The 11,117-nt window shown below is 41.5% G+C and overlaps 1 protein-coding gene across 1 annotated transcript; it reads left to right on the top strand.

The window, feature by feature from the left end:
• Window positions 1–231: 231 nt before the first annotated feature.
• LOC308634945 (signal peptidase complex catalytic subunit SEC11C-like) lies at window positions 232–9,355 on the top strand. Its single transcript, XM_081269149.1, has 5 exons — window positions 232–338; window positions 4,043–4,192; window positions 6,359–6,478; window positions 8,475–8,532; window positions 9,169–9,355. The coding sequence occupies exons 1-5, from the start codon at window positions 256–258 to the stop codon at window positions 9,220–9,222; spliced, it is 465 nt and encodes a 154-aa protein (XP_081125275.1). The 5' UTR covers window positions 232–255; the 3' UTR covers window positions 9,223–9,355.
• Window positions 9,356–11,117: the final 1,762 nt, after the last annotated feature.

Here is an 11,117-nt window from a genome sequence, read left to right as displayed (position 1 = left end):
AATAGCTCTGATTTGCTTCCTTTTTTCTCACTGAAGAAGAGACTCTATTTGAAGGACTTATTTCATGGGTGAAAGTTGGAATGCCACCTGGTTTCTTACTTTGTTTAAATTAGTTCCATGTCGTAAAATCACATCTTTTTTGTTTTATTTCATAAGTGGGTCTCCAGCTTTGGGTTGATGAATATTCTGCCATTGGTTTCACTTTGAGCTTGGCTTTTCTCGTTCCAGCTCTACTACCAGGTTTTAAACTTTGCCATGATTGTGTCTTCTGCACTCATGATATGGAAAGGCTTGATCGTCCTCACGGGCAGTGAGAGCCCCATCGTGGTGGTGCTGAGGTAGGTCCCGCCAGCTGGCCCTGGGCTCTGTCACACTGCTTAGTCAAGACAGGATGGAGTGCCTTGAGCTGAACCTGTGTGACAGCTATGATTAAAGATTCTAATTTAATAAACTAGTAGAGCTTTCTTTATTGATATCTGCTTTGAGAATGTCTCATTTTTTCTTGACTTTTGTTGAAAATTTTTATCCTTTTCAAAAGACATTTTATAGTTTTAATCATGTCATGCTGGTACATTTAATCCATTTCAAAATGACAGTTTAGCAATATGGTATTAGTGCCTTATTGGTGTACAAATTGATTTTTAAACATGATTAATTTTAATAATGTTTCTTCGTTTTCTTCATGCAATGGATAGGATGTGTGCGTCTCCCTGGTGCCCAGCAAGGGCCCGTTCTTTTTTCAGGCTTCAGTGCTACTGTTGTAGATGGCTGCTGTCTTCTGGAGACTATTATGCTTACGAAAGTACAGCATGTTTATTTTAGAAGAGTGAATATTTCCGTCAACTTTGTGCAGTCTATGAAGTCATGTCCACTGAATCTCAGATCACTGGGGCTCACTGCTCTAGGCTGGGCGGTGCAGCAGTCATGTGGGCAGTCACAGCTGACCAGTGCAGGAGCCAATGCCCTTTCCTTCCCCGGGGCCTGCTACCATGTAATGGGCTGCAGCCCTGTATACACTTCCGTGTGACTGGCCAAGGGGCACGCTTGTAGAGATGTCGAGTTTTCGTAAATGTAGAAGCCTGAGAATGGAGTGGCTCACAACAGAACCAAGGGGACCCTGTCTCACTGGTCTTCACACTATGCTCTGGGAGGTCCCTGGAGTGGTGAATAGATGAGGAGGGAGAAAGGGTCCAGGCTTCTGGACCCCCAGCACCTAGCTTTATTTCACTTGCAGTAGCTCCACTTTCAGGTATTTTATCTGGTCATATCTCAATGAAGGAAGGACTTTAAGCCTTTTTTTTTTCCTTGAAGAAGAAGGGGGTTCAGTAATAGAGTGCATGCCTAGCATGTCTAAGGTTCTGGATTTTGTTCCCACCACCATAAGGAGGAAGAGGAGGAGAAGGAGGAAGAGGAGAATTAAAAGCCTCAAATTTAGATGGATCTTCTCACCTAGTAGATACGGAACTTGGGGCCTCATGAGACCAAGTTACAAACATCTCAAGGTGACTGTATGATTTGAGGAGGAGGGCCAGTGATCTAGATCCAGAGTTGGCAGAAAGACCCAGTGATCTAAGACACTGGATAAGAGCATCCTGGAGCATTTCCTGGCTCCCAAACATGGTCATTTGATTCCAAATTGACTTAAGTTTTTCTCTTTGGCTGACGTTATGGCTACATGAAGAATAATACTGGATCTGAGATCACTGGCCCTCCTTCTCAAATCACACAGACATGCTTACACATGGAAGTTATTGTGAGAGTACAGTGCATGGGAACTTTTAAAAAGAGTCCTTTATTACTCTAAAGCCGTTTAATTTGGCAGCATAAACTTTTGATATCCTGAAGGGTATGTGGCCTTGGGGGAACCCCTGGCTCAGGAGAAAGCAACTATAAGCTGTTATTAGGAAAATATTTAAAAGAACCACTTTCCCAATGGTACACATCCTGTCCCTCAACGCCAAGCTTCAGTGTGCTCTTCTGACCTCTGAGACTTATGGAGGGAGGTTCTCCTCACTGTGGTCCTGTTTCCATGGACCAAGACCATTTTCTATAAATATCTTCCTACTGTGTGTCCTCAGGAATTCTGTGGAAGGAGTAGAGATGACACCATCTCAAGAAATCATCTTGAATAGTTTAGCTGCTGTTCTTTAAAAGAAGACAAAACCCTGAAGCAATTTTGAGTCATTATCAGAAGAAGACAAAATAAAATTCCATGTTGGGGAACAAAAGAAAACACCCATATTTGTTTTGCTCAGATATTTTCTTTTTCTTGCCCTTTTAGCCATTCCTGTTGCTTATCACCTCCCTTTTTATTCAGATTTCTTGGTTTTGAGTGCTGATCTGGTGTCTATCTCAGGGCCAACTGGTTTTGTCACTGGAGGAGGTCTGAGAAATTCTTGGAGAGGGGGACCTCAACTTAGAATACAGGGGGCTCTCGATAAACATCACAGAAATGAATTTAAGGATGTGTCAGTTGAGGTAGGGAAATTTAGTTAGGAAAGCAGAGACATGTTCAAGAGATAATGTGGGTCCCTCAAGAGGGGGGTAAAGTAAGGAGTGCAAGTTCAAGGGAGAATGCAGGCCATCTTGAGAGTGGGAGATGCTTTGGGGTTTTCCGGCTCTTTTAAAGTTACTTGGTGAGGAGTGGGCATGGAAGGTATGTGTGGATGACGTCAGCCTGGTGGTCTCAAGGTGGTTTATGGTGGTCTGACAATTTTAGGGATCCTTAGGCTTGACATGGTCTCTGTTATCCATCAGTAGATAATGTTGGCAAGTACCCTACATTATACAATTCTTAAAATATTGTCTCTCTCTGCTTAATATATTTACTATATAGCTAATTAACAGTACACAAGATAGTTTTCATAAGTGGGTGAGTTTATGGTAATTAAGATTTATAGATTTCCCAGAACTTTAGAAGTGACAGGCCTGGGAGAAGAACTAACTTGGAGAGTGACAGGCCTAGAAAGGCATGCCGCAGGACTTTAGATTAGTTATAGTCCTCGTCCTTCCTTTGTCTCCTCTCTGCCCCCTCTTTATTTCTTCTATCCTGCCTCAGTTTCATTTTAAAACAAAGCTCCCAGCAGGGGCTCAGTGACAGGCCTTTCTCCCTCCTCATTCTGCATCCCCTGGAAGTTCAGGGGACAGGAGGAATGGAGAGGAGGGCAGCCTCCTGAGCTGCGCTTGCCTTTGAGGCCATTTCTGTGGCCTTGGTAGCCCGCTGCTTCCTCCCCTTTCTTTCCAGCTAGACCAGTGTTGCTGTCTGCTGATTGGCCACCTGCCCCAGTCCAGGCACACTTCTAGGTCTTATTCTTTTCTCATACATTAAAACAAAGCAGGAGCATGTGGAAATGGATCCAGTTTTTAAATTCCAGCTCCCGGTAGGTTGCAGCTCACTTTGTATCCACCAAACGCTTTGGCATGAGTTTGAACAGGTAGCATGGGGATTATCTGTGGACCTCCACATCAAAATCAGTCAGTCCTTATTAACACTGGGCCTTTTTAGGAAGGACCTGGTTGAAAGGGTGCTGCTGCAGGAAGCAAGACCAGGGTTCAATTTTGTCCCAACCTTCAGCAAGGCTGTAGGACAGGCCCTGTTCCCTAGGGTTTAGTCACTTTTCTGATTTTCTTTTCTTAAACAAGTAACATTGTCCTGGGTGCTGGGGTGGGTCAAGGAATGAAACAATTGCCTAGGGCACTAGCCAGCAGTCCTGGCCTGAAGTTCTGAGTGAGGAGTCCCTGATTGGCAGAGGTAGGGCTTGTTGAAGGCTCAAATTGGCAGCTCTACTGGGCAAGTCCATCTCCTTGGTTCTTTTCTTCCCTGATGCAAACTGCAGAGGGGCCTACTGGGGCCCTTGCCTGCCACAAGCTAGGTAGAAACTGTTTCCTCTCTCATCCTGTCTCCAGAGCAGGAAGGAAACCCTTTAGAGCATCTGAGACTTGCAGACTGTTGATGGGAATTTCAGCTCTGACTGGTAAGTTTGTCATCATTCCCTTTTGGACACTGGGTGACACTGATGTTCACTTTTGTGTTTCTTTCCAGTGGCAGCATGGAGCTGGCCTTTCACCAGGGAGACCTTCTCTTCCTCACAAATTTCCGGGAAGACCCCATTAGAGCTGGTGAAATAGTCGTTTTTAAAGTTGAAGGACGAGACATTCCAATAGTTCACAGAGTAATCAAAGTTCATGAAAAGTAAAGAGGCCTTTCTTCTTCTTTTGTTTTTGTAAATTTTGGTAGATGGTGAATTAAAAAGTAGTGAAAGCATTGGGTTATGTTCCTAGTTCTGCCATTTACTAACCAAATGACTTTGGACCAGCTGCCTTAGTTTGTAAGGCAAGAGTGATAATATTTTGCCCATAATAACTCATGATGATTATGAGAATTAAATGAACTTATGTTCACAAAAGCACCTAAAAAGTCAAATCACTACACAAATGTTAGGTGGAATGTGTTACATTAGCTATTTGAAGGAGTCTTGAACAGGATCAAATCACATTGTAACAGGATTCTTTTGATAAAGAATTATTTTCTGAAGTGCAAAAAAGCTAGCTGTTTCTCTGTACATTTGGCCAAAGTGGCATTTTCAGCAGTATTATTAGCCCTAGATGGATAAAAATTCCTTTCTCCATCTCGCCTCATTATTTGGTCATGGCACACCCTGCACTAATTCTTCTCCTACAGACAGCCTTGCCTTTCCCTAAGGTGCTGGGAGGACTTCAGGCCTTAATAAGGTCTGTTTTCCTTTTGGGAACCAAACATTTACCTCTAGTTCAAATATAGAAAGTTTCCAGGAGACAGTTGAAAATGTAGCATTTTATATACTTGTTTGTTCATTTCCCTTTTTGTAGCTTAGTGTAGAATTTTTATCTACATGATTTATAGAATTATATTTAGGTATTTATATGTGTTTTTAAATAATGGAACATTTCTCTGTGTGTGTGTGTGTGTGTGTGTGTGTGTGTGTGTGTGTGTGAGAGAGAGAGAGAGAGAGAGAGAGAGAGAGAGAGAGAGAGAGAGAGAAACTATTTGTGTACTTCTGGTATTAGATTCTCATTTCATTCACTGCTTCCAGGTGTCCCCAAAGACATTGATACTTAACATGTTCAGTGCACTTTGTGTTGAACATCGGGACCCTCCGTTTTCATTAGTGTCCCCGCACTGGTGCTGTTCAGTGGTTGGTGCTGCCTACTTGTTACTTGCTGAGGAAGAAGCACATTCAGTCATGACGTGGCAGTACTCTCACCTGATTTAAAAATAATTTCTGAAGATGAGACATTTCAAAGTTGAGGAAATGGTACTGGTTTTAATTTGCATGAATTGTGAGAAGTGCCAGGAGTTTATCTTCTCAGTTTCCTGTATAACCATGAATGTAAGTCAAAACGCTCTGTTTGACATGGTTTCAAATCTTTGTGGGCTTTAAATATTTTATCTCATTAGAATGGTATGTTTTTCATTTGCCTTATTGAAGGACCACCCTCTTTACAGCACCAGACTGTATGGTTCTGTGTTTTAGCATCAAGGCCACCTCAGCGCCAGTTTAGAATGCCTAACAAATCCCATCCATGGTGATTCTCATTTCCTTGCCAACAGGATTTTACACCAGCTTGCTCAGTGGTGAAGGAAGTGTGCATTGATACATCTGTGCTTGACAAGGGAAAGTTTGAGGGCAGCAAAGATCATAGTTGCTTTTAGATTTACTTTGTGCTCAAGTCAAGTAATTTTGGGGACCAAATTTATGTCTAGAGTGAAAAATAATATAATCCATGTTGACTAATTGGCTCATGAGGTCTAAGAAGAAATAGAAACAGTTCAGGTACAACCCCTTTGTTAAATCAGCCTCGTGTCCTGACTTCTGACCTAGTCTGACTCGAGATGAGTGACTGGATCAAGCCTGGAGAAGTTCCCCCTGAGCAGCATCTCGGTGTGCTGTGAATCTGGATTTGAAAGAATTGCACAGAGGTTGTTCACATATTTTGCCCACTGAATACCCTGATTTCCAGATTGAAAAACAGGTTAGGTGCTAGCCTTTCCTTCCTTCCAAGAAGGTGTGAGGCAAGAAGTGTAGCTGTACTGGAAGCCAGTCCTTGCCTTCCCCATCCCCTGGCACTCTGCCGTGCTTCCTGGTTGTCAGGGTTACTCGAGTGTTTTAGAATCTAAACCACAGAATTGTCATTATATTTGTGCTTCCTCTGAATGTCTGTCTGGAAGCAGTCATCTTAGATCAATGGAAGATCAAGTATTCCTCAGCTGCTTTCTCACATCTGCTCATGTCTGACCTTAATGTTGTATGTGAACTAATTCTTTTTAATGGTGCTGTGTTAAAAATAATTTTTGAGAGTACATCATTTTGCTTTTCAGAGATAACGGAGACATCAAATTTCTGACTAAAGGAGATAATAATGAAGTTGATGATAGAGGCTTATACAAAGAAGGCCAGAACTGGCTGGAGAAGAAGGACGTGGTGGGAAGAGCACGAGGGTGAGCACCAGCATTCAAGACGCATAGACAGTTCAGGAACCAGGAAAATATTCAGAAGGAAACTACCTTTAGAGGATAATAGAATCATTCATTGCAAATATGGCATGTCAGGAGCGTTCTAGTAGTTGTGGTGTGTACTCTGAAGACCAAAGAAAACTTAGAACTCTCTAGGATCTAAAACTGAATTCTAAGTATATTATTTTCATCATGGGTTAACTCTATCATATCCTCACATAGGGATTAATTATTTGTGAATTTTAAATTATAACTAATTGTCCCAGAGATGACCACTGCTTAACATTTTGGTGAATGTTCTGGATACTTTGTGCCTAACAGGTGTGTGTGGATGCCTATATAATTTTACCTAGAAGGAAGTGGGAAAAACTTTGTTTTAAACCTGTGACTCCATTTTTTTACATGGCTACATGCTGTGCTATTGATAATGATAGCTTTTATAACCAAGCATCTTTTGGTAGACATTTTTTTGGGCTGGGGTGTGGCAGACATTTAAATGATGTCACATCTATTTTCCCTACTGAAAACAGTTTTTTTGTTTGTTTGTTTTACTGAGGATTGAATTTAGGCACATTCCACAGAGCCACATCCCCAGCCCTATTTTGTATTTTATTTAGAGACAGGATCTCACTGGGTTGCTTAGCATCTCGCTTTTGCTGAGGCTGGCTTTGAACTCTCGGTCCTTCTGCCTCAGCCTCCCAAGCCACTGGGATTACCACACCCAGCCTGAAAACAGTTCTTGATAAATCTTTTAATATTAATTTTATATGATTGTTCCAGCAGTGAGTTCTGCTTCTAATTGACACAGCAAGTGTGTATCTTTTTTTTGTGGGGGTGGGAGTACTGGGAATTAAACCCAAGGGGACTTAACCACTGAGCCACATCCCAGCCCTTTTGAGGTTTATTTAGAGACTGGGTCTCAATGAGTTGCTTAGGGCCTTGCTAAGTTGCTAAGGCTGACCTTGAACTTGTGATCCTCCAGTCTTAGGCCTCCCAAGGCTCTGGAATTACAGGCATGAACCACTGTGCCCAGTTGTATCTTCTTATTTTTAAAAAAAGGAGATTTTTTTCCTCTTTCAATGATCCTTTTTATATTTAACCTTGTTAGAAATGTGTTCTTGTTTTCTGGGTCTCATAGCTGTGTTATGCTGGAGACACTGGCCACAGTTGTGTGAGAGGTAGCTTTATTAATCAGGTTGTGGCTTAAGACCTCTTGCTATCCCTTTAACCACTCTGTTGCATTACCAAGTATCTGTGGGGAGATGAGGAGAATTTCAGGTCATCTGCCCTGTATTTCTGGTGAAAGGCTCTGGACCACAGAGAGGTGGATGCTTCTGACTTGACTGGAGGGTACTGTAGGTGTGTTAGCTTGTTTCCCATTAGTAGGGATGATGAGACTGGGTGGAACTGATTCCATATTGATATTAATTTGGTCGGCATAATCACCAGCTGTGAACTTGGTCTCTCTGGGATCATAATCATATTTGCATATAGGTTATGGCATTCACATTTGTATTCACTGCCCAGTAAATGTATTTGTTAATCTGAAAAGCACTGAAATGAAAATATTTTTTTTTAAAGTACAGACTAATTATGTATGTGCCTTAAAGCTTTATCTAACAGTAATTTTCATATTGGCCACCTGAAACTTATTTTTCCTCTGAAAAAATAAGATTTGTGAAAGTTGCCTATTCTGAATGAACATACGGTTCAACTGACGATCTTAAGTGTAGCAGATGAAGACTTGTGCCATTCGTAGGTCAAATCTGTGCTTGCTTGAGACAGTTGTCCCAGCTATTAGCTCTGATGCGTTTTACTGATAAAACATGTGAGACAGGGGTGAATGCTGTCCCTACAGCTACAGCCAGTGGTATGCCCATGAAGATGTGTTCCTAAGGCCGATACATAGTGTGTCAAATGTCACTATCCTCATTATAAACATAAATTTATATATTTCTTCCTTTTTATTCCCCCAACTTAGGTTTTTACCATATGTTGGTATGGTCACCATAATAATGAATGACTATCCAAAATTTAAGGTAGGAATTTATGTGTGTGTCTGGGCCTATTCATTTTTAAATATTGGAGCTTTTACTTGTACAACTGTAAAGAGGTCATCTTCTTTAGCTATTTTGCCATTAATTTTTCTGCAGAGTATTTGTAATTAACTATAAATTAACATAACCACTTAAATTAACATTTAAATTAATTATTTAAAATAGCTGCTTTTACCTTTTAAATTCACAGTGTGTTCTAAAATGGCACTTATATAGTTGTCGATTATTATTATGGAAATTTTCAAACATACAAAAAAGTAGGACAATAAACCCAGTGATGTTTATCTAACAACTTCAACAGAAACATTATTTCTATTTTTTTAAAAAAAATCACTTGAAAAGAAATAGGAGTCCTGCATTGGTACAAGCACTGCACTGTCTGTGTGTCAAGTGTTTGACCTGTTTGGGGGCCTTTAACCATATCATGCATTGAACAGCTAATTTGGAGAACAAGCCACCAGGGAAGAGGTCATCTTTTGATTCTGTCACCACTCCAGTATTGAACAGACTTTATCTGAATACATTTTATTATTTAAAATAGCTGTTTTTACCTTTTAAGTTCATAGGCCAAATTTATTTGTAGACCTCAGTAATTTTCCATTTTGTTTCTGTTCACAGTACGCTCTTTTGGCTGTAATGGGTGCATACGTGTTACTAAAACGTGAATCCTAATGTGTGCAGCAGTTCCTGGGACCAGATTGAAATGAATTCTGTCGAAAAACTAATATATTTGAAATGTTCCACTTTCTGTATAAAAGAAAACCCTGTGGAGACGTTTTTGTCTTGTCCAAATAAATGATTCATCAGTGAAGATGGCTTTCTTTGTGGACTCTGATTGGAATCTGCTCAGTGTCTCTGCTGTTGTGGTAGTCACTTGAAGCTGAGTTTGAGGGACAAGGCCCAATCCACGTGCTAGAGTCATAATGTCTGACTTTCAAAATAAATTCCCAGCTTCACCTAGTGGCATTTCTGATGGAAACAAGTAGGCTCATCAAAGGACATGGCTCCTTGTTTATTAAGGTGTAATTTTGACCATAACTCCTAAAACTTTTTAGAAGGAAGGAATCTGCTCTGATTTTCTGGTGATATATCTTGAGGTGGTTTGTTCTATTATTTGAAAGTGTTTAATAAATTGGAAAAGCAGTTTGTACACCTTTGAAAAAAACTACAAAAGGGTGAAGGGGCATTTTCCTTTCCATTTCCCAGGGATCTCTGCTGCTAAGTTAGGTATTTGTACTATAGATAGTCCTGCCTCTAAGATAGTCTCTTATTCAAATATTTAGCAAGCACTTACATCCCAGCCACTCACTGTCTTCGGTGCTGGAGGTACAAAGTCCCAGTCCTAGTTGAGGTCACAGTGCAGTGGGTGGAAGGGATAGTAAATCTATGATTTTTAAGTAGTGCTCATTGCTATGAAGGAAGATTAATTGGGGTAAACAGACAGAGGGTGACAGAGATGCCATTTTTCATATGGAGGTCAGGAAAGACAACCTAAAGAGACATGAGAGAGAGTGAGGCCCTTCAGTCCTGAAGAGCCTTCCAGCAAGGGCAGAGCCCTGAGAGGGGAAGCTGGTGGCAGGCTTGATCGGCTCCTCTCAAGCTCTCCAGAGCATGCAGATCCCTTGATGGTGGCTAAGTAGGTTCCAGCTCAGGAGGTCTGGGGAGGGGCCGCCATTCTGCATTTCTGCCTTGCTCCTGGGTGATGCTAAGGCCACTGGCGCCTACACCGCAAAGTACTAGGGGAATAAAAAGGCAGCCAGGGGTGTTTTAAAATAGATTTCTCAGTTTTACAAAAATGTTTTCTTTTCATTGAACTACAGGACATGGACATCCAGCCAGTCAGGCCTCACAAAGCTGCTTCATTCTTTTAGGTTCTAATTCTGTTTCAAAAATTTAGAATCTGAAAAGTTTCTACTACTGTGCTAGTCAGCTTTCCGTCTCTGTGATAAATTCCTGAGAAAAACAACTTGGAGGAGAATTGGATTTATGTTGGCTCATGGTTTTAGAGGTCGCAGTCCATGACCAGCTTGCTGCGTTGTCTGGACCTGAGATGACCAGAACATCATGGTGGAGGGGCATGGCAGAGGAGAGTTGCCCAGGACAAGAAGTACCCTTCCAGGGCGTGTCCTCAGTGACTGACTTCCTTCAACCAGGTCCCACTGTCTACATTCTCCACCCACCTCCCAGCAGTCCAGTCAAGTATCAGTGGATTAATCCACTGATAAAGTCAGAGTCCTTGCAATCCAGTCCCTTTCCAAAAGATCTACCTCTGGACATTGTTGCACTGGGGACTAAGCCTTCATCACACAAGTGTCTGGGGCACACTCTATATCATAACAACTACTTAGGCAGTCTCAAGCAAGCTACTTACCTTCCCTTAGTTTTAAATGGGGGATAAGAACTATACTTGTCAAACTAGACTATCATGAATAATAAGTAGATCATACACTAAATACTGCTAGCACAGTGCTTGGCAAGTACGTTACCTGGAGTACTTTTTTTCCTTTTTGGTGTAAGTCTGTGGCATATTACACACCCATGCAGTCCCTTTCCCCAGTGAGCCTGTG

Source organism: Spermophilus citellus (assembly GCF_964194105.1).
Source record: "Spermophilus citellus genome assembly, chromosome: 16".
NCBI lineage: Eukaryota > Metazoa > Chordata > Mammalia > Rodentia > Sciuridae > Spermophilus > Spermophilus citellus.
The sequence above is the reverse complement of the archived record's forward strand: the minus strand, read 5'-3'. Positions and strand labels throughout refer to the sequence as shown.

Bases quoted from the DNA above. Each gene is read 5' to 3' on its own strand.
- LOC308634945 (XM_081269149.1), top strand. From the start codon at position 256: ATGATTGTGTCTTCTGCACTCATGATATGGAAAGGCTTGATCGTCCTC. The intron at 4,193-6,358 runs GTAAAGAGGCCT...TTTGCTTTTCAG, and splicing joins GTAATCAAAGTTCATGAAAA to AGATAACGGAGACATCAAAT. The intron at 8,533-9,168 runs GTAGGAATTTAT...TTCTGTTCACAG, and splicing joins ATGACTATCCAAAATTTAAG to TACGCTCTTTTGGCTGTAAT.